The sequence below is a fragment of the Coturnix japonica genome, chromosome 2, assembly GCF_001577835.2.
Source record: "Coturnix japonica isolate 7356 chromosome 2, Coturnix japonica 2.1, whole genome shotgun sequence".
Taxonomy (NCBI): Eukaryota; Metazoa; Chordata; class Aves; order Galliformes; family Phasianidae; genus Coturnix; species Coturnix japonica.
Genome location: NC_029517.1, coordinates 51772225 through 51794369, shown reverse-complemented (window position 1 = coordinate 51794369; position 22145 = coordinate 51772225). Strand labels below are relative to the sequence as shown.

General features: G+C 37.1%; 1 protein-coding gene across 5 annotated transcripts in view; it reads left to right on the top strand.

Annotated features, from left to right (window-relative positions):
• SEMA5A (semaphorin 5A) overlaps positions 1-22145 on the top strand; it is a 316527-nt gene that overhangs the window by 215594 nt on the left and 78788 nt on the right. For all 5 annotated transcript variants that reach the window (XM_032442465.1, XM_015854392.2, XM_015854395.2 and 2 more), the window contains one exon: positions 8542-8749. In XM_032442465.1, the coding sequence (XP_032298356.1) occupies positions 8542-8749 (208 nt within the window). The remainder of the gene's footprint in view (positions 1-8541; positions 8750-22145) is intronic.

Here is a 22145-nt window from a genome sequence, read left to right as displayed (position 1 = left end):
AGACATTATTAACTATGTATCTCATTTCAGCTTTAAATCAAATTAATTTCCAGTAGTGTAAGGAAGTGCATCAATATTTATTTGAAATGTAATAGGAAAGTGAAAATAAGAAGGAGGCATAAGGAAGATAAATCTAAAATATGGTCTGCTCATTTCTTATAGGTTATCTTCCATACCTGCTGTTGTTACATCTAAGAACTAAAACAAAATAAAAACAAAATCAAGAAAACATAAATACAAAAATCTGATTGGAGAAAAGGAGGGTTTTTATCCAGAGAAGAACATTCTGACTCAGGCTTTTTCTTCATTTTACTTTTGCTGCTTTCAAAATTCTCTTCAAAGAAAAAGCCAAACTTCCAGTTTTCCTAACTCTTATACTAAGCTAAATTATTTGCTCTTTGAAACTGTTATTCATTAAATAATGTGTGGTAGAACTCTTTTCATATAATTTACATGTAGCTTTTATTAAAATATATTAGAATGATATATGTATCATTTTTTACGCTTCTTTTTTTCTTTCAAATTGTCTTGACAGTGGAAAACAACGTATGATTTTAAGGGTGTTATGAGCTGTGTGTAAGAGGAAATTGACGATTTTCATTGATTATTTATGGAAAATGCTATTCCTTAAATTTGGCAATCTTTGCTTCCCTGCTCACTTTTGTTAACTCTTCTCTTTGTTAAGAACAAATTAACAGAACAATGTTTGTGCCTGTGTTTTCCTGAAAGCTTTAACAGCCTAAAATGTTGTACTCTAATGTGACCAAGTATATACAGAAAAAAATCTATAAATAAACTCTGAAATTCAAAGCCCTTTGAAATGTGGTGTGATGAAGAGAATGATTGGGTTTAAATTCTGAAATTCTGTGTGTGTCTATATGCATGTATACATATATACAGCCTTTGCATTTCTTTCTGGAGTAGGCCCAGAACTTGAAAGGACTTGATTTTCTATGTAATTCCTAAGGGACTAAAACCTTCAAGTTCAAACTTATTTTTTGTTCTGTTTTCCATATGCTTTCTTGTGTGACCTACTGTAGGGAACCTGCTTTAACAGGAAGGTTGGACTCGATGATCTCCAACCCCTACACTTCTGTGATTCTGTGATTCTCAGTGATTTGTGTGTATATTCTACAAGTAACACAAAGTACTTAGTATTCATTTTTGTTCCAGGAAATTTTTAGTGGTATTCATACTAGCTTTTATAAGACCAAGCTTATCACACAGATTACTGTCACTTAAGTTAATTAAATTTGCTGAAATTTAATTAGATGCCCATGTACAATGATTTATGTGTTTTCCAAGTTGCATGCATAATGTTTTCTACAACAGAAGTTAGTCTCCCGTGATGGTTTAATGGAGTAAGGAAACCTTAGTTAAGCCTTTCTGGTACAACCATAATTTACCAACATTCCATTTAGCCAACCTAATGCTTAAAAATAAATTTCCATATTAAGAGAACAGCTCCTCTTAATATGGGAATTGCAACAAAATTCTTCTACTTTTTGTATTTCCACATGCTTCATTTCTTAGAGGCTTTTGTTATACATTTAGCTAATTGATTCTGTAATCAGTTTAATGTTTTCAGTACACGTATTTCTGTTAATATCTGCCATCATCTTGTTATCATCAACCTGATAATGAGTTCTAATAGCAAGGCAATCACAGTACTTTATTGTTGAACTTCTTTCACCTATGACAGCTTTCATTTTCTATTAAGACTCAAAGCAAAGTATCTTCACATTTTTAATCTCCACTTTAGATTCAGTGAGTCTTGTATAAAAATATTGCCATGCATATTTTATAATATCAATCAATATTTTAAAAATAGAGAAAAAGAAATCATGTTGACCAGATTGTTAAAACATGGGTGAATCGCAAATGGAAAGGCAGAATATGAACATTTAAAACAGCTCTGAATTACTTTTTTAAGTTGAAATTTGCATCTTGATAAGGCACAGGAGTTCTGTACTCAGTGTTTGAGGTTTACTTTTTTTTTTTTTTCCTGAAGTTAGGATGAGAGGTAAATAAGAAACATTTAAAAATATGACAATATTTTAAGTACTATTCAGCAAATGAAATGAGGAATTTTAAAATCCAAATGTGTTTTTTTTTGTTTTCTGCATCAATGTAGAGGTAATAAATTTGGCAATAACATTTTTAATTTTTAGAGTGGAGAAATTTAAGCTCAGTCTTTTATTCGTCCTTTGGGCTATAGTGTGCTAAATCCTGTTCCTGTAATTCACGTCTACATGTATACATTAGAAACTTGGATGTAAAAGATACTTTCAGCAACAGATCAAATTGGACCTCATCCCCATATGGGAAAACAGATTACAATGAAGGTTTTAATTATCTATGTTTTACTGATGATTTAACTAATTTTAAAGTTATTTTTAGGAACAGCAAAAAAAAAAAGAGCAGGCTTTGAACGCTCTCATATTCTGTGTACCATATGCATCTTTTTTTTTATTTCACACAGACTGATTAATCCTAAGGCCTGGATTTTTCCCTTCCAGCAAAACCAGCTGTTCTAGGCATTAGCTGTTCCTGTCCCTTTTTTCTGTGTCGAGCATTATGCAACCTAATACTTCCTGTTGTTGGAATACATTTCTGCAATTAAATAAATGCATGTTCTGCTTTGCTTTCTTTGAATCCAGTGGTGAAAGAATGCAGATACCTCTGATTTATATATATTTATATATTTATATATTTATATTTAAAAAAAAAAAATATATATATATATATATTTTCTTTTTTTTTTGCAGAAGCAGAATATTCGTCAATCACCTCGTGCTTTCTTTGGTTTTGTACTATTATATGTTGTTTACATCAATTTTATATTAGTTATCTCAGCTTTTTCCTCTAAAAGACTTCTGCTTTGAAGACAGCCGTAGCATTTATTGTTTGTTTGTTTCTGTGATCTTCAAGTAATACAAATACACAATGAATACAAACACAGTTCATGTGTTTGCACATATGAATACTATTTACAAGAAATGTAACATTCACAGATCTTTATTCTTTCATTTCAACAGTCCTACTACTGTCTGAGTATTTTTATTTTCCCACTGGAAAAATAATTTGAATAGTGAAAGGGTATGCAAAAACATACTGCCATAAACCAAATCAAAATAGTTAGTAAATATAATTTGAAGTGCATTTCAAATTACACTACTTGAAGTCATATGTTATTTGTATTCATTTCAACTATGCTTAAAATATATTCTCTTAAATATGCTTCAATTGAAACTTCAGTTTAAAACAACAGGAAAAAAAAGATCATTATGTTGGCAGATTTTTAAACGTGTAAATTACACTGCTTTTGTATGTATCATGAGAGTGTGGTGTATTTCTTGCACTGATTGTGCCTTATTCAATTACGAATGTCATGTAAATAGCTTTAATTTCCATTTTCTGTTTAGTATTGACTGTTCTCTCTTAAGTTATAGATAGGTAAAGCATTTTACTTTTATAATCACAACTACTCATAGGTAGATGAACTTAAAAATATTTTACTTTTGTTCTCATGACTGCTCATGTAAACATTTATTCTTCTCCAGCAAGAAGTTGCTGCAGCTTCTTCCATTGCCTTTACTTCTGTTAAGAGAATCCAGAAATTACAAGTTTATTAATTTGTTGGGTTTGCCATTTGTTTTGTGCATTAATATTATACTGTCCTTTGAATGTGTCACCACTGATATGATTTCAGGCATGATCTTGAAGTGTTCATTGCTGTCTGAGCCTTGTGCCTTTTACAATTTAAACTTTGATACACTGTTTTAGAGATCATACTTTGATTTTGTTCTGCTATCATTTTGTTCTTAATGAATTCTGGTGTCAGGCTCTTTTCAATAGTGTTCAGTGACAGAATAAGAGGCAATGGGCAAAGGCTAGAATGCAGGAAGTTCCATACAAACTTGTGGAAGAACTTTGTTATGAAGATGACAGAGCACTGGGACAGGGTGCCCAGAAAGGCTGTGGAGTCTGGAGACACTCAAGACCCACTTGAACACTTTCCTGTGTGATCCACTGTAGGGAACCTCCATTATCAAAGGGATTGGACTAGATGATCTCCAGAGGTCCCTTTCAACCCTCACAATTCTATGATTCTGTGTGACACCGTAGCCTCCAAACTCCTTCTCTACAAGAACAGGTTTTCCATCCAGTTCTTAATAGTCTCCTATGCATTACATAATATTTCTTTCCTCTTCTCTTACAGTGATTAGATTTCCAAAATGCAGTTGCTGATTTTGCAGATCTCTTTAGAAGTATTACAGTACAAGCTAACATAGCACGTTATTTACACTTTGTGGCCAATATAATTATGTTTTGCTACTCCTCTGTGCACTCAGTCATCCTTAAACTAAGGCTGACAGGTGTCTGGATTTATTCCAGTGTGTCTTGCTTATTTTCAGGATCTGAAGATGCCATTTATTAGGATTCTTAAATTGGAGTTGAAGTCAGCGTTGACATCTGTGATGAAATTGATACTTTCACAGTGTGTGTGGCCAAAAAAAAAAAAAAGTCTCATCCATTAGGGAGGTCTGTGTTTACTATTCTTCTTAGTTATTTCTGAGTAAAAGTGGTCAGTTAATGTGATTATAAAGATTCACTTGTAATATCTTGACAGGTCTGAAAATATACATGCTCCAAAGATATGTTCAGCAACCATTTCTATCCCTACTTCTGACTTCATTTCTTATTTCAACTGTGGTGTGAAAATGGCTGAACAGATAGTACTTTAGAGGATGGAGCTGTTGCAACTTCTTTTGTAAACCTGCTATCTTTGGCATAGGATAGACACAAAATATTGCACGCTGTCATAGAATTGAAAACACTGGAGCAAAGTAAATGGCTTTTGAAAGTGCTTCTGAAAGTACTGTTGTAATAGATATGATTTTATGCCAGGATAAGAAAGCCTGTGTAGCAGACTCTGTTAGCTGTGATAGTGTTTACGTGTTAAAATAGTTTGGGGAGATTGATATCTGTATTCCTTTGCTAGGAACCATAATCTGGTTAACACAGCTGCCAGTCCAGGGAATCTGTATCTCACTCAAACTTGCAGAATAGAAACAGATCATCGCCCTGTTTGGGGCTTCTAGATGGTCCATGCAAAATGAGAGGCATAGGCAGGAGGAATTTAGGAGATAGGTTTTAGAAGATTAGAAGTAGGAAAATCTTCTGAGGCAGAGACAGGTAAGATCTTATTCCTTTTTTTCTGAATAGACATATGACCCAGATTACTGCTGAAGTGGATTGTTTCTTCTAAATAATCTGTGGGATCTCCGACACTGCTCTTTCTTTTGAAGTCAGGAAAATTATGACTTTCACCATTTCTGTGTGAGTGCTGACCCTATTAGAAGACAAATGGGAAACTGATGATTTTGCAGTTGCTGAAAGAAAGCAGAAGCAAATGGGAGGAATGGACACACTATGCCTAGATAAAAAGGAAAGAGCAATGACAGCTTTGGTGAAGAAGTCGCTGGTGTTGCAGTTCTCAAAAGTGAGAATGTTTCATTTGGTTTTAGTCTAGTGTGCTGCTGTAATCATGTTATCTGAGCCATAGATCTACACTACACAAGTTGCCTTTCTGCCCTCTATGTTAAATAAAGTTGCCGAGGAGAAAAAACACAAAACATTTGATTTTGATGTTATTCTCTTATCCAAAGCTCTGCACTGCTAAATTCAAGGTGAATGGGAGAAGGAGCCCTGCAGATCCGTGATGGTGATTTTGTTGTTTTGTTTTGTTTTTCCTCTCTTTTGTCTTTGGGGAGGTGTCATTAAGTAACTTGGCTTTGAGGTGCCAGGCACAGAAGCAGGAGGGAGCATCAGACTGAATAAGAGGCATGTACTGAATGCTTAGTTGATTTTTGTCTCAACTCATGAAAAAGATGGCAGGCCAAGTGCAAGTTATTACAAGTTACGCTGAACCTGTTAACTGCCAGTTAGACAAGTGACATAGAGTTGTACTAACTGATCTATGAAGTGATACCAACTCATTCACATGTGTAAAACGATCTCACTGCTATTTCTTTTCTTCCTCTTACTACGTTTTTTTCCAATTATTGTGCTACAAAAACTCATGCATTTCACTCGGTGACTAACTTGGTGACTGGTTTTCTTTTTTATGGATAATTCTGATTGTATTTTGACCTTGAAACTTGTAATAATATTTAAGTGTTCGTCCAACAAACATCAACAGAAACCAAGCTTGTTAAACTGTTCGGTTTAACTGGTAGTCTGTCACTTGTAAGGCAAAACTGTTCCTTGGCAATGGTCTTATTATTTTTTTAATATGTCTCTCCTTTAGGCTGCACAGAAAAAAAAAGTGATAAGCTGAAGGAACTGGGCTTATTCATCATGGAAAAGGGAAGGCTGTGGGGAGATCTCATTGTGGCCTTCCAGTATTTAAAGGGAGTTTATAAACATGAAGGAAATCAACTTTTTACATGAGTAGATAGTAATTGGACAAAATAGAATGGTTTTAAACAGAAGGGAGATTTAGATTAGATGTCAGGGTAAGATTATGCTGAGAGAGTGGTGAAGTGCTGGAACAGGTTGCCCAGAGAGGCTGTGGATGCCCCATCCCTGGAGGTGTTCAAATCCAGGTTGGATGGGACCCTGAGCAGCCTGGTCTAGTACTTGATCTAGCAGTTGGCAACCCTGCCTGTGGCAAAGGAGTTGGAACTTGATGATCCTTGAGTTCCCTTCAAACCCAAGCCATTTTATGATTCTATGATAATCCAAACCAGAATTTTATTTTTATTTTTTCATAGAAAAGGAGGTGTTGTTTTTTTTTTAGATTATAGGGGAAAATTATTTACTCAGAGGGTGGTGAGGCAATGGCAAGGGCTGCCCAGAGATGCTGTGGATGCCCCATCTCTGGAGGTCTTCATGGCCAGGTTGGATTGGGCCCTGGCCTGGATGGGTTGGAATGAGGTTGTCTTTAAGGTCCCTTCCAGCACAAACTGTTACGTGATTTAGTGAGAGAAATTTTTGTGGGGTTTATGTTTGTTTGTTTTAACAAATATTCTTACATGCAGTGAATCCCTACAAGCTTACTTATACCAATATAGGAGAAATGTTTAAATGCTTACATGAAGTGATTTTTACTCTAAATTGAGAAGTTAATCAGAAGACTTAAACATTCAGTTATGATTTTAAGCACAAAATCTTGATATGGAAGGGAATGCATTTTATATTGAAATAAACATTAGCTGTGAGTGTAATTAGTCTTGGCTTTCTAATAAAATTTTTCCATATTATCCAATTATTAAAGATTCATTAAAATGTAGTTAAAATTTTAGACATAATCTTTACCCTAACTCCAGCTGCTATTTTGTGTAATGCACTCCTTTCCGTTACTCCTGCAGTTCTTAAGATTAATTTCAGTTTTCCTCAGGAACAGAAGATTTTACCAGTATATGCCACCTTGGTTTCTCCAACTCCTCTTTAGTTTTGGAGTTTGCTTTTGTCTATCCTTTTGCATTTTCTTAAGTCTGCACGCTAGCAGTTCCTTCCCATGTGCCAGGACTAGCCTGGCATCTCCAGGCTACCTTCCCCACACTTGTTCCTAGCAGGGCTGGCTGGGTGTCCTACCATGAGGCAGCGGGCTGTGGCTGTCACTGCCATGTCCTGTTGCCACCAAGTCAGGGCCAGGCCCATCCTGAAGGCCTTCTGCCACAATCTGTCTGCCTTGCCTCTTGCCTTCTGCTGCTTGTGGCAAAACCCTTATTTATGGGTTGCAGAACAGAGCGTCCTGAACATTTGTCTTGCCGGTGTTACCTACTCACATAAAGCATTTTGTTCTTTAGAGACCTTAAATGAATAAGAGTTGCTCTCTGCTGGATCTTTAATGTTTACCATTGCTGTCACATAGAAGATTGCATGATGTTTTAGTCAGGGCACTAGCTGAAATATTTATCAGTGTGAGAACATGGTCCTTTATGTCCAGAACAAATTTTCTTTGGTATTTTTATATTCCTTAAAAACTTTGCATGAATGGATCAGAAATCTCATCAGTGATCTGACACTGTTTTGTGATACTTAACCACCTTTGATAAGAAATCACATTGACAATAAGAGTGAAGAGCAAATGATAAAAACCAATAGATCTTAAAATATTCATTCTTAAAACAGTCTGGGGGCAATGATAAGTGTTTATTTCTTTGTAAGCTGCTTTCAATATGATAGTGTACTACAATATGGTAAACAAAAATCAGAAGCTCTTGCTGTGAATGTGTTTTGTGAATGTGCATGTATAATAGCCAAACTTTGAATACTTGTTTTTCAAGGGACTTCTGGTGTAAAGTCTGTCCTGCACTAATGAAATTATTTGTTACTGTCTTACAGTACACAGAGAACGTAATAGTTGTTTTTGTGTCCATTCCATTGCAGTTTAGGAAATACAGTGAAAACTGCACATCTTGAGCCTCCATAGAAAACATTCTGCATGGAATAAAGATTCATCCATCAAATGTTAACAAGTAGAATCACTAGTATGATTTTTAGTAACTCATTTTCCTCTTTCTTTTGCAGACTATGGCACTATTAAGAAAGTACTTGCCCCAATGAACCAGACTTCAAGCAGCTGCCTGCTTGAGGAAATTGAACTCCTGCCAAAGACTCAGTGGGAGCCCATCAGGAGTCTTCAGATCCTGCACAGCCAGAGTGTCCTGTTTGTGGGCCTTCAGGAACATGTGATTAAAGTCCCCCTGAAGAGATGTCTGTTTTACAAAACATTCAGGTAACAACTAGTTTGATTTGAGAAAAATGCTTGTGGGTTGCAAGAAAACGGGAAGGAAAAGTGACTGTATGTAGGAATCCAAATTAATTACCTCTTAGAGCTATGACTTTTTATGTGCACCATTTATCAGAACCGTCTCTGGGGACGACTTCTCTTTGATCAAACAAGGAAATTAACTTTTGGAAATTACCACTTGATTTTAGACTATATATTGTGGCAGTTGAGGAATTTGAAGCTCAGCATGCAACATTTTCTATGTATTACCTAAAAGTAATCCTGGGCTGCAACAGATTTCTGGCTGTTAATTTCATCTGATTACTTGTGTTCTCCCTTTGATGTAAATATGGTTCCAGTGTGGTTCATGTAAGTCAGAACAATTGTTCTGTTTTATGTCAGGGAGTCCCTGAACCACTATGATGATCATTTGAGAACTATGACAGATTTATTTGGTTGTTTTATAGCTTGCTTGGCTTTCAGCTTGTTTAATATATGCTCTTTTGAAAAGCTTGCTTATTAAAGGAGATAAAAAGTCTTCCAGTTGCCTTCCTTAGCTGCTGTGCTCAGGATCATAGAAGATGCTATTTGTGTCCCAGAAAGAGATTATACCTTCCATGAAAGATAGTGAGTGCAGGTGGAGAAGTTTCTAGCTTTAAGAGGGAATATGCATTGGTCACAGTGAGGAGCTAACCAAAGGACGTGGGTGTAGAGCTGTGGCTCAGTGTCAGTGGAATTTTCCCATCACAACATGTGAGTTGATGTCATGCAGCAGGCTATTGAAAGCCTGCTGGTTTGACAAATAAGACTGAAGGAAAAGCTGACACATACCAGGGAAGTGCTCTCCTTATTACAGTTCTTTACAAACCCTTTCTGTATATGCTGTCCTGTATAAAATATTTTAGGTGTTTTCTAGTAAAATAATACTGAAAGCTCCATTGGAAGTCCTGCAAAGCTCATTTTAAGGAAAATTTTTAGGTAAGTCTGTACCTCAAGCTTTAGCTTAGTTTAGCAGCTAACATAGGGCCAAGTTTTACATTTGATTTATCCAATTTTAACAGGGTATGTTTTTGTTTCCGTCTTAAGTGAAGGGTTTATGAATAAGTCAGTCTGAAAGTAATGCCTTCTATTTATTTCCATGGAAACCACAACAGATATGAAGAGCACAGTAAAACTGATAGAGAAAATTGTCAGCTGCAAAACACTGTTTTTCAACACAGTCACTATTAGCTGTGCATTTTCATCAGTAATGAACAAGAGCCTTCATGCTGCACTTGTAAAAATTTGCACCAGCAGAGGTGACCCACTGTTGCTTGTTGGAACACACTACTTACCATCTCACTGTGCTCGCATCCATTGTTTGATCTCCATAAATGTTCAGCAAGAATCAGTGAATGTCAATAGGTACTATGTTTTTCTTCATGGAGGAATTCAGTTCCATGCTATCTGCACTTCCATGTCAGACACCATTTTGTCAAATTGCCTGTCTGCTGCCATCTGTTGCACAGCACCAAAATGTAACATTGGTGGGAAAGTTCAGTGTCTACTGCCATACTACCAACATTCCTTCTGACATTGTGGGTCAACATACCAAAATAGGAGGCATTACTTTCAGAGCATCCCTTGTGTACTGGAAAAGAGAAGGGCCTGTGTGCATGCGTGTCGATCTGTCTGGAGAAGGAAAAAGGTCTAACCATACATTCTTGTGTTTCTCTGTCTTCTTTGAAATAACAAGACTATGCTATTTGGCTTGTACAAGATATTGCATATATTTTCATAAGCGTACGTGTTTGTTTCACCAAGGGAGATCAGGCTGGCATCCTGTGTTTTCTTAGAGACTGTGTACTCATGTTGGCAATGATAAACAGAAACAGCTCAAAAGCTCTGGGCTCTCCTTACTCACATGAAACCTGTAGTGCTTCTGGAAATGTTTGAAGGCTGGAGCCATTTTCTGTACATGCGTTATTAGTAAGGTGTGAACTCGGAAGGCTTGTGAAGCCTCTCAAGATCCCTGGCATATGTGCTTCTACCAGCTTCTATCCTGAGATGCTCCAGGCTACCCCAACTACAGGGCAAAAAAATGCTTCTGTCTTTGCTGGGGAGAACTGCTGCCTTGAGTCATAAACCCCATTTACAGTTGTAGGCAAGGCATTCCTTTTCATGTTTGAGCAGTGGAGATTAATTGACTAGATTTTAAGAGCTTTTTTTTTAAAAAAAAAAAAGGAAAAGAAAAAGAAGTATGGTACTTTTCACATTTTACTGAGTAGAGCAGTAGTTAAATATCTCAAATCCTGCTCAAATGAAAGTTTATAGCTCTGCCCTGAGGAATGCGAATCCTCATCTTCCACAGGAATGACTTACTCAGAGGATATAAAATTATTCCTTGTGGGGTTTTTCAATTATCTCTTTTGTAGTTAAATCACTCTGCTTGGAATAATTAAATATTCATTGCACCAAGTGGATTGTCATCTATGCTGTCTTTCTGGTAAAAGCTCACCAGCAATTCCAGTTCTGTTCAGTGAGAAAGGAGAAAGCTGTGATCTAGATGAAATGAGACATCTTTTTATCATCTATCACAGGGGACTCAGATCATTTGGATAGTGCAGACTTAATCTTTCTTTCACCTATCATTTACTCATGACTTTACTAGCCTTTGCCTGGCTTGTCATGCTGGAACTTTTCAAGGCTGCTTTTTTTTTGTGCATGTGGAGAGAGTGAAGGTACCATACCTGGGGCCATAAATTTCACTAGTTAATAAAGCATCTCAAACATAGTCACTGCACTGGCAGTTGTTTTAATACTTACATCCTTGTTATATGTTGCCAACTATTATGCTATAGCAATGGGTAAATAGAGAAAAAACCTACCTTAGAAAAACGCCTTGTGACAGCATGGTTCTTTTTTTTTAAAAAAGAAATACATTTTTAATTTTTTTTATATTCACATTTATCATACTTGGAGCTGTGTATCTGCACCAAGGCTGTATTCTGAACATCCATCAATAACAGCTTAGAGTTTCTTCCACAGATCAAGGGCATGTGCATTCTTTAATACCTACTTCACATAATTTTTGAGAAGTAGATCATGCTTGTATATAAATAAAACCCTTAAAAAACCAAAAGACTGAAGATATGCTTGCTTATCTGTTCTGTCTTTTTGCATTTATTGATACAGATTACGTATGGTCTGAACTTTTCTAATGTTTTTGTTCAGGCTTGTTGCAAAGTCTTTCAGACTCAGTTCCAAAAGCTATTATCTCAATGTTGAGATAATTTCCTTGTGATTGTCTGTTTCTTTGCTTTTTACCTCATTATTCCTTGTTTTATCTTCATGCTTCTAAACCATATTGTTGTTGCTCTATTCATAGTTCATTATATCTGCTTAGTTACTGCTCTGATATGCTGCGCATATTTAGCTAATTCATATATCCGTGTAAATTTATTCCTCCAGCACTTAATTGTAATGGATATTCTTGTTGATGCTTCCATGTTCTCCAGCTACATGGTGCTGCCCTGACAAGCACCCCCTATAGTCCAGGACAGACAAATTCCTCCAGCTCTCTGCTCTGCACCCTGCTTCCAAGTAGACTTCTGTTCCCACAGACACTGTTAGTAATGAACCTTGAAAAATGTTGTTTTACATTTGGAGACTAAATCTGATTATTCTTTTTTCTTTTCTTTTCTTTTTTTTCTTTTCTTTTTTTTCTTTTTTTTTTCTTTTTCTGGTGTTCAGAATGAACTTTTGTGCAGCCTTTGCTTCTGCTGTGACAACATAACCTATCTCAGGCAGAGCTTGTCTCCACACCTGTAGTTTGGGTTGTTCAACCCTTTCCATTGTGCCATGATGGTTTTGTTGCTCGTGAACTTATTTGCTGGAAATAATATTCGTTCTAAGAATTTTGCAGCTCCCTGTAATTCTTCCAAGTTGAGTAGGTCAAGCATAAAATCCATCTGACTTTTGTATTCCTGCTAATTAGGCATAACTACCACTAATCAACTATAATATGAGTTAAATAGAATGATTATCATGAACAGATAACTATTAAAATCACTGAAATTGCAGAGTTTGCTATTTACACTGAAAAACCATTGAATCTGTAAAAAGGAGTAAGATGTGTAATAAAGGGAAAAGATTTCATACTCTGATCAAAGAGCCAGTCAACTTTCTTTTAGTGGCAGCAGCAGCCTTCAAAATCTACCTCTGATGATGGTTATTTCTTTGAGGCAAATCTGTCAACGTTACAATTTGCATGAGAGTTTTAAGTGCTTCAGTTCTAAAAGTAGCAGCAATGGAAGGTTGAATCAGCCTGATGTTCTGCAAAATCTTGCTGACCAAGGATCAAGGTTGTTATTATTGATGTAAGATAGGTTTCATGCACATAAAAGACTTGAAATCTAAACTTACTTTAAGGTTATGTTTAAATAAAAAAATACCAACCTATGAAATCTTTGCAGATAGTGACTTCACTCATATAAAAAGGCACTGTTAAGTATTTGCATTTGCATTAGATGCTTAAAATATTGCTGGGTCACAAGATTGTTATGCTAATCAGTTTTACCATGACTGTTCTACTGCGACCTTGACTTTCCTTTCTCCATTGTAGTCCATTACATGTATTTTGCCTTCTTTGTTAACCAACAGCTAAGCAGTTTGTACATATGCAAAAGATAGCAGCCAAGTACTAAAAGAGGTAGTGGATTAACTGGCAGGCTATAAGAGTAATTACAAATTTGGTTGTGATTTATTTTGTTTCGAAAAGTCCAACAAGATTATTGGATTAAGTCTTACTAACACTTCTACATTCCTGTGCTTTCTCTTGGAGATAGTGTTGCTTCTCCATAAGTATTCTCATGCTCGCTGAGGAACTGTTTTCATTGTGACAAGACATTGCCACTATTGTTATGCAGTAGAAGAATTATTCCTCTATACTAATATTATACAAGATAGAATCATAGAATCACAAGGTTGGAAAGGACCTGCAAGATCATCTAGTCCAACCGTTCTCCTGTTACTCTTGCTTCCACAAGCCACTAGACCATCTCTCATAGCGCCTCATCCAGACGCCTCATGAACACTGCCAGGGATGGCAACTCCATCTCCCTGGGCAGGACATTCCAGTGCCTGACAACTCTCCAAGATAAATAGTTTTTCCTTATGTCTAATCTAAACCTCCTCTGGTACAACTTGTGGCCATTTTCTCGAGTCCTGTTTGTTGCCTGGGAGAAGAGGCCAAGCCCCCTCCTCAGCACAACCTCCCTTCAGGAAGCTGTAGAGTGCAATGAGGTCTATCCTGAGCCCCCTCTTCTCCAGGCTAAACAATCCCAGCTCCCTCAGCCACTCTCGTAAGACTTGTGCTCCAGACCCCTCACCAGTTTCATTGCCTTCCTCTGGACAAATTCCAGGGCCTTGATGTTTTTCTTGTAGTGAGGGGCCCAAAACTGAATACAACACTTGAGGTGAGGCCTCACCAGTGCTGAGTACAGGGGGATGATTACCTCTCTGTTCCTGCTGGCCACACTATTTCTAATGCAGGCCAGGATGCCATTGGCCCTCTTGGCCACCTGGGCACACTGTCATCTCATGTTCAGCCAAACATCAATCAACACCCCCACATCCTTTTTCTCTTTACAGTCATCCAGCCTCTCAGCCCCAAGCCTATAGCACTGCATGGGGTTATTGTGGCTGAAGTGCAGGACCCAGCACTTGGCCTTGTTGAACCTCATCCCATTCACTTCAGCCCCATGATCCAGATTATCTAGATTCCTCTGGAGGGCCTCCCTACCCTCAGGCAGATCAACACCGTCTCCTAACTTGGTGTCATCTGCAAACTTACTGAGGGTACACTCAATCCCCTCATCTAGGTCATCAATTAAGATACTAAACAAGATGGGCCCCAGTACCGACCCCTGGGGGACACCACTTGTAACAGGTCACCAGCTGGACTTAACTCCATTAATCACTACCCATTGGGCATGGCCCTCTAGCCAGTTCCTTACCCAAAAAGGGTATACCTGTCCAGGCCATGGGCAGCCAGTTTCCCCAGAATAATACTGTGCAAGACCATGTCAAAGGCTTTGCAGAAGTCTAAGTAGACTACATCAACAGCCCTTCACTCATCTACCAATCTGGTCATCTAGTCATAGAAGGAGATGAGGTTGGTCAAGCATGACCTGCCCTTCATGAACCCATGTTGGCTGGGCCTGATCCCCTGGATGCCACGCACATGCTGTGTGATCTCACCCAAGATGATCTGCTCCATAACTTTCCCTGGTGAGGGAAAATAAAGTATTGCAAGCTGTAGTATTGCTAACATGTCCAGAAGAGTAGAGGCTTCCACATGGAACTGAAGATGTTGTTTTGAAATACTAAATCCAGAATAGTTATCTTTGGTTATCCAGGTGGATTTCCTTGTTTCAAAATATAGAAGTCATATTCCAGTTTTAGGCAGAGAAACAAGCTGCTGCATTAGGCCTCAAGTTAGTTCTCATATTCAGATTTGAGCAGGTGAATCCAAAGTAATATTGAGGGTTTTTTTGTTGTTTGTTGTTTGTTGTTTTTTTTTTGTTTGTTTGTTTGTTTTGTTTTTGTTTTATTATTTAATTCAAAGTCTTTTTTCTGGTATCTTATACACTACAAAGTTACCTTCAGTTGGTTTAAACTTATGAAAACACTGCTAGGGTCAGAAGAACAGTGAGATAAGGATCAGCTGAAAATCTTCCTCACTCAAAAGTAAAATGCTAGTTTTCCACTGGAGAGGGAAACAATTTGAGCTCTGCAGATGTGAGACTGACCTACATTTTAGTCTTTCTGAAGACTAAAGGTTTTGCAGAAAGTGCCTTTATCTGTCTGGACCACAGAATGCATCAGAGATAAATTGGGCATTTACGTTTTGCTACAGCTGGGATTTTTGTCACAATGCTTTGAAGTGTAAGATCGATACATGTATTTGTTAAACTGTAAGTACACGGTTTTGGCAAACAAGAAGAAATTTTGATTAACAGGTAGAATTTGCAGGCTGTTCACAATATATTATTAATAGTAACAGCCAGATGAGGGAAAAGGAGCATGTATTTTCCTTTTAGCTTGCAAAATTGTAAAAAAAAAAAAATGGACATAAGCAAGCATTTGCAATTCAGATTTTATTAGAAGGATATTATTTTAAACAAAGCAGTAATATTTGAAATAAAAAATTTAAAACAGGCATGTGTTTTTTTGTATGTCATGACGTAATTCATGCTTTTTCTGTGCTTTAAAAGTTTGAGGAGTCTAGTTCAGTATTTTTACTGTTATATTATTCTTGAAAATCACCTGACATGTTTAAAACATCTCACATTCCATGAGACCGTTTCACTAATCATTTGATACTTGGCAAGTGTGTTCTCTGAAAACAGAAGTTAAATAGACTGGTTTTGTTTGTTCGGTTGTGTGCATGTTTTCTTTTATTTGTTTAAAAAAGTGCAAGTCTGGAAGGTTTTTTATTTTAAAATGATTTTAACATTGAGGCATGTAACTAGCAGTGTTCCCCAGGCATTGGTGATGGGTCTGGTCTTGTCTGGCATTTTCATAAGCAACCTGGATGAAGGGATAGAGTCCCTCAGCAAGTTTACTTATGATACAAAGCTGGGAGGAGAGACTGACTCACCAGAAGGCTGTGCTAGAATTCTACATGGCCTGGACAGAGTTGGGGAGAACCTGATGTGGTTTAATGAGCCAGTTTCAAGTACTGCACCTGGGAAGGAATTAATGCATTCATCAGTGTAGGTTAGGGGCTGACCTGTAAAGAAGCTCTGTAGATAAGGACCAGGGTGTTCTGGTGGACAGCAGGTTGGCCATGAGCCAGCAATGTGCCCTTGCAGCCAAGAAGGCCAAGGGTATCCTGGGGTGCATTAAAAAAGTCATAGCCAGCAGTTTAAGGGGGAGGCAATCCTCCCCATTTACTCTGCCCTGTTGAGACCACATTTAGAAAACTGTGTCCACTTTTGGGCTCCCCAGTTCGAAAAAGACAGGGTTCTCCCTGAAGGAGTCCAATGGAAGGGGACACAAAGATGATTAAGGACCTGGAGCATTTTCCTTTATTAAGAAAGGCTGAGAGACCTGGATCTTTTCAGCCTGGGAAAAGAAGACTGAGGGGAGATATGTGTTTATAAACATCTAAAGGAGGGTGAGAGGCTAATGTATGTGGCCAGGCTCTTCTCAGTGAAAGAGCCTAAAACTTTGAAATAGGAAGTTCCATTCAAACCTGCATAAGAATGTTTTTACACTAAGGAGAACTGGAACAGTGTTCAAAAACTGTATGGATGCCTACATTTGCAGCCTACTATAGGAAGCCTGCTTTAGCAGGGGGGGTTGGGCTCAATGACTTCTTGAGTTCCTTTCCAATCCCTGCAATTCTGTGATTCTGTGAATATACCACGTACAGGACTACTAGGTAGTCAAGCCTGCTCAATGTGTATTTCAGTTTACAGCAATCTCTGTTGCACACCAGTTGTTTCCTCATGAGAATTGTTTTCAGCTCTCTTAATACTCTATAACCTTTTTATGAGGCATTTTCATTTATTTGAAGTTTTACAGGAAATTAACCTTGAAGTTTGGAGTCCATTATTGACCTGAGTGTATACAAGGAACAGAATATTTTTGATGCGGTGATGTAAACTATGGGCAGGATTCCAGGATAGGAGTCTGGGTCTTCCAGTTCCGGGGCCTCAAACAGAGTGGCTTTGAAGTCAATCTGCCCCTTGGTGGTTCTATTTACAAGTACTTCTGAAATTAGAGGTGGTGATACCCTTGAAATGCAAAGATAACTGCAGACTTGTTAGTACTGTTAAGGATCCATGCTATCCTAAATCTGCATCTGTTATCTTAATAATTCATTCATATTTTAGTATAAAGTAAACCTATAAATTTAAATTCAGAAGAAGTATCTTCAGTGTATGCTCTTAGATTTATTTTGATTGTTCATAAATTTAAATGAGAGGAAGCAACAGCAGTTTATACAGAATGGCTGAGTTGATTAAAGGACTTTATTCCTCTTAATAATACAGGGAAAGTTTAAATACAGGGTTCTGAATATTTGATACACAGCTTAGTTTGTTCTCATAGGACATAATAAATTGTGTGCCTACCATTTACGTTCATCTCTATCTTTGGATCCCTCTTCATTTTGTATATATTTATATATCTCTCTATAACTAGCAATAATGAAAATGCTGTTGAGTGCATGTGTATAGAAGTCTAGTATCTTCATATATTAATTCATGCAATGGATAGCACAGTGCCTTTGGAAGGTGAGACAGGCTTTTATCTTCAGTTGTCTGTTCAAATTTGCAGAGAGGAATCTAGCTTCTCTGAAATGAGGTGGTGACCTAAGTTCAGTTCCTGGTATACAACGTCCAGATCACAGTTGACAGTAATTGGAACTAGGTAAGCGTGACTATCTCAGTAGAAACTTTTGAAAGTGCTAGAAGATAGTCATGGCTTCTAATCTTCAAAATGGTGTGTACAGGTGAAAACAGAAATATGTTTCATTAAACAGTTACAGAAGATACACCTTTTATAAATTCCCTGAATAGAACGTCACAGTTCAGGAGCATATTGGATTACCAGTTAAAATGCATATTCATATAGGACTCTGTTTTCCAATTAAAAGAGATTTTAAAATCTCATTGAAATCAATAGTATCAAGATATAGCTTTCAGTTCTGTTTTGTTTCATTTTTAGAACATGCATAACAAATTCTTCCTCAAATCACTTTCATTTCTGCCTCATAAGTCAAATATTACTCAAGTGGTTTTGCTAGTCTGTTTGGTTGTAATTATGAAAAAGCTGAAGAAAATAGCCTGCTAATGAGATAAGACACAGCTGACCAGAAGGGGCAAGGATATACTAGGCACCAAGCTGGCAGGACTCATCACTAGCACTTTAAACTAGATTTGATGGGGGAATTAGGCATACTGCTGAGTGACAGAGAAGAGTCAGGAAACTGTCTCTTGAGGAAGCAGTGGGGGAAAATCTCAGGTTTTTCCCAGAAGTTTTTGGGAAGCCTCCTGCAAGAAGGTAATGCAGCCCAAAGCCTCTATACCAATACACGCAGTATGGGAAATAAACAAGAGGACTTGGAAACTGTGGTGCAATGGAAAATGATTAGATGTTAGGAAGAAATTTTTTACTCAGAGGGTGGTGGGATGCTGGAACAAGTTGTCAGAGGGGCTGTGGATGCCTCATCCCTGGAGGCATTCAAAGCATGGGTGGATGGGACCCTGGGCATCCTGATCTGGTGAACTGCAGCCCTGCTCATGGTAGAGGGGTTACAACTGCCCCCAACCTAAGCCAGTCTATGATTATGATTAAATGATGGCATGGAGGAAAATTAAAATTAATCAGCCAGAAACCATCAAACATTTCCATAGGGTAAATTGCATCCAGAATTTTAAAATGAGCCAATCCACTTTTATTCCTGAATTTCATGTCTGCACAAAATTGCCTGTTGTAGCAGACCAAGGACAAATCATTTGATATCTTAAAGATGTGGGTTCATATGTACAGGAAGTAACAAACAAAAGGTTTGTTTTTGTTTTTAGAGAAAATAAGATGTAGATAGACTCACATAGACAAGATAGATAGGTATCCAAACAAGATAGGTATCAATCTTGTCTGGCCATCCATTTCTGCCGGTTACTTGGTCACTATATGGAATGGTCCCAACTTCAGAAACAACTAACTTAATTTTTTTAATGTATGTAGTATTCCAAAAGTAGCATCTAAAGTAGCCTTAATTTTGAAAGAGCTTTTGGAGAAAAAGGTGACAGAGATGTAAAATGGAATCTAATTTTCAACTTTCTGGACTTAAATTAATTTGACAGTCATTTGGTAAAATTTCTTTTATAATTTCACGTGTACACTAAGCAGTTCCTCTTGCTGCTGTCTCTTGGGAAAGAAGTTGATTGCAAAAGAAATAAAACAGTATCAAATTGTGATTAATTGAACACAATAAGTACACATAATTGTGAGTGAATGGTTCCCTTAAATTTCACATTTCACACAGAAATACTGATATTTTCATACTTAAAATCTTTATTTTATCCTCTTAACTGTCTCTCTGCAAACTTATTTTGGTGTCTATTTCAATTTGTTCTAAATGGCATAGCAGATCACCATAACAAGCTGCTGTTTTTCAAACATTCAGTTATTCCTCCAAGGAAATAAAATAGTTTTAAAAGATGATATGAGTGAGCAAAGATGGACAAAAATTTAGCTGCATATTATCTCTCTTCATTTAAGTGCATGAAGATACATGTTCTTTTTGGAAGTGTTTGTGATCTAACCAAGTGATCTAAAAGAAATAAATAAGAGAACTCTCTCAGATCTGTTACACAGAGGAGAATAAGGATTGTTATGACAAAAGCTGGGGATAGGGCAGCTGTTAAGAACAATTAATTTAGAATTTAATTAGAACAATTTTATATATATATATTGCAGGCAAAATTTCTTATGGCTTTCTTTAGAACAGTTCAGCTGTTTCCAGGATTGTTTCATGGATTGTAGCATCAGGGAAAATTAGTAAAAGACTGTTTATACCTCTCTCTTTTGGTAAAAGTTCTTCACATTTGGCCTCTTGTCATCTGCAGGTGTGCAGTTAGGTTACAGACTTCTTAAAATTGTAGTTTTCCTATGTTCATTGGAACTTCTCAAGTAAAGAAAAGATTTAGTTCATTTTATTTTGCTGCAGAGCACTCCAAACCTGTTTGCATACTGAAACTGCCATTTTTTTGTGTACTCGTGTTTGAACGTGCTTTGTACCAGAAGTTGGAGGACTTTTCAGTGTTGTTGCCTTTTAAAAACAAACAAACATAGACAACCAAGCCCTTTAGTTCTTCCATCAAACTAAGATCTGTGCTAATGCTAAGAAGTTATAAGAAGAGGGTCAAAATATGCTTTTAGTGCCCTACTGATAGCTTCAAGGTGGCCTGTGATTAAAGGCTCAAGGCACTTTGATTTGCATAAGTGGAGGGGAATGTGGAAACAAAAGCAAAAGAGGAATGAGATAGAAGAACAGAGTGGGAGAAGGATCTTCTGGGTGCTATGGGAGCAGAGACTGTGAGAGAAACATCAGGGTGATGTAAGTTACTCAGAGGCTGCAGCAGGCCAGCAATGCTAAAGAGAAAGCCCTGTGGCTGGAGCCATCCCCACCATTCCTTCTAAATCGCATTTCATTTAAGAACCTGAAGTACTGTGAAGTCTCATTGTGCATGTACTATTATAAGGTAAATTTTGAGCAAGTGTTTACTTTCCCGTATTCCCTATTAACTGATGCTTCTACTGGCACCATGACTTCAGGCAGGAGGAGGATTCTGTTGTGATCTGTGGATCTCAGTCCTGCTTTTTACTACCAGGAAGAGTAAGTGTAGTTCTGTGTGAAAGAATACTAGCTTTTTAAATGTTTAACTTAATAGATATATTAATGCATTTAGGAATATTACACTTTACAAAAAGGAAGAGTGAAGTTGGAAAAGTGAGCAATTCTATTTTGAGAAAGAGCACATCAAATGTTCCTAACTGTTATTCCAGCCTTAATCTTCATTTTACATTCTTCTTTCAGGAAACATACTTCATTTGAAATGCTCATTACAATACAGGAGATAAGTTGAACATTTTGTCTTGCCAATATTGAACGGTCAGGGCACTTAAAACTCTTTGTAATTTGCATCAATTGCTCCCCTCCCTTTCTAGATAGCTGACTGGAAACGTGCAGCCTGGGGTATCTAGGGAGTTTCTCCTATTATGACTCTTACTCTAGGCCCATTTTGCAGATGGGAACTACCTAGCCACATAGTACTATCCAAATTGACACGTGTGCTGTAGGAACTAATTCAACAAAATGTATAAGCACTAAGAATTCTCTATGATGATGCCATTATAGAATAGCATGTGAGGATATTAATAAGTTGGTCTTTTATCAGTATTTTATTGGAAGAAAGCATAGAATCTGGGAAGGCAGAATCACTGAACTGCTGAGGCTGGCAGGGAATTCTGCGTCCATCTGTTCCAACGCATGCTGCAGCAGGGACACTCAGAGCAGGGGGCCCAAGCCCATGTCCAGGCGGCTTTTGGAGATCTTCAAGAAACAGACTTTCTAGGCAGCTTGTGCCAGTATTCTGTCATCTGCACAGTTTATATATAAAACAGGGAATTTTATATATATATATAGATAGATAGATAGATAGATAGATAGATAGATAGATAGATAGATATAGATATATATTTATATATACACACATATATATATATATGTATAGATAATATATAGATATTATCTATACATATATATAGATATATAGATAATATATATATATACATATACATATATATATATGTATAGATAAATATATATATATATATATATATA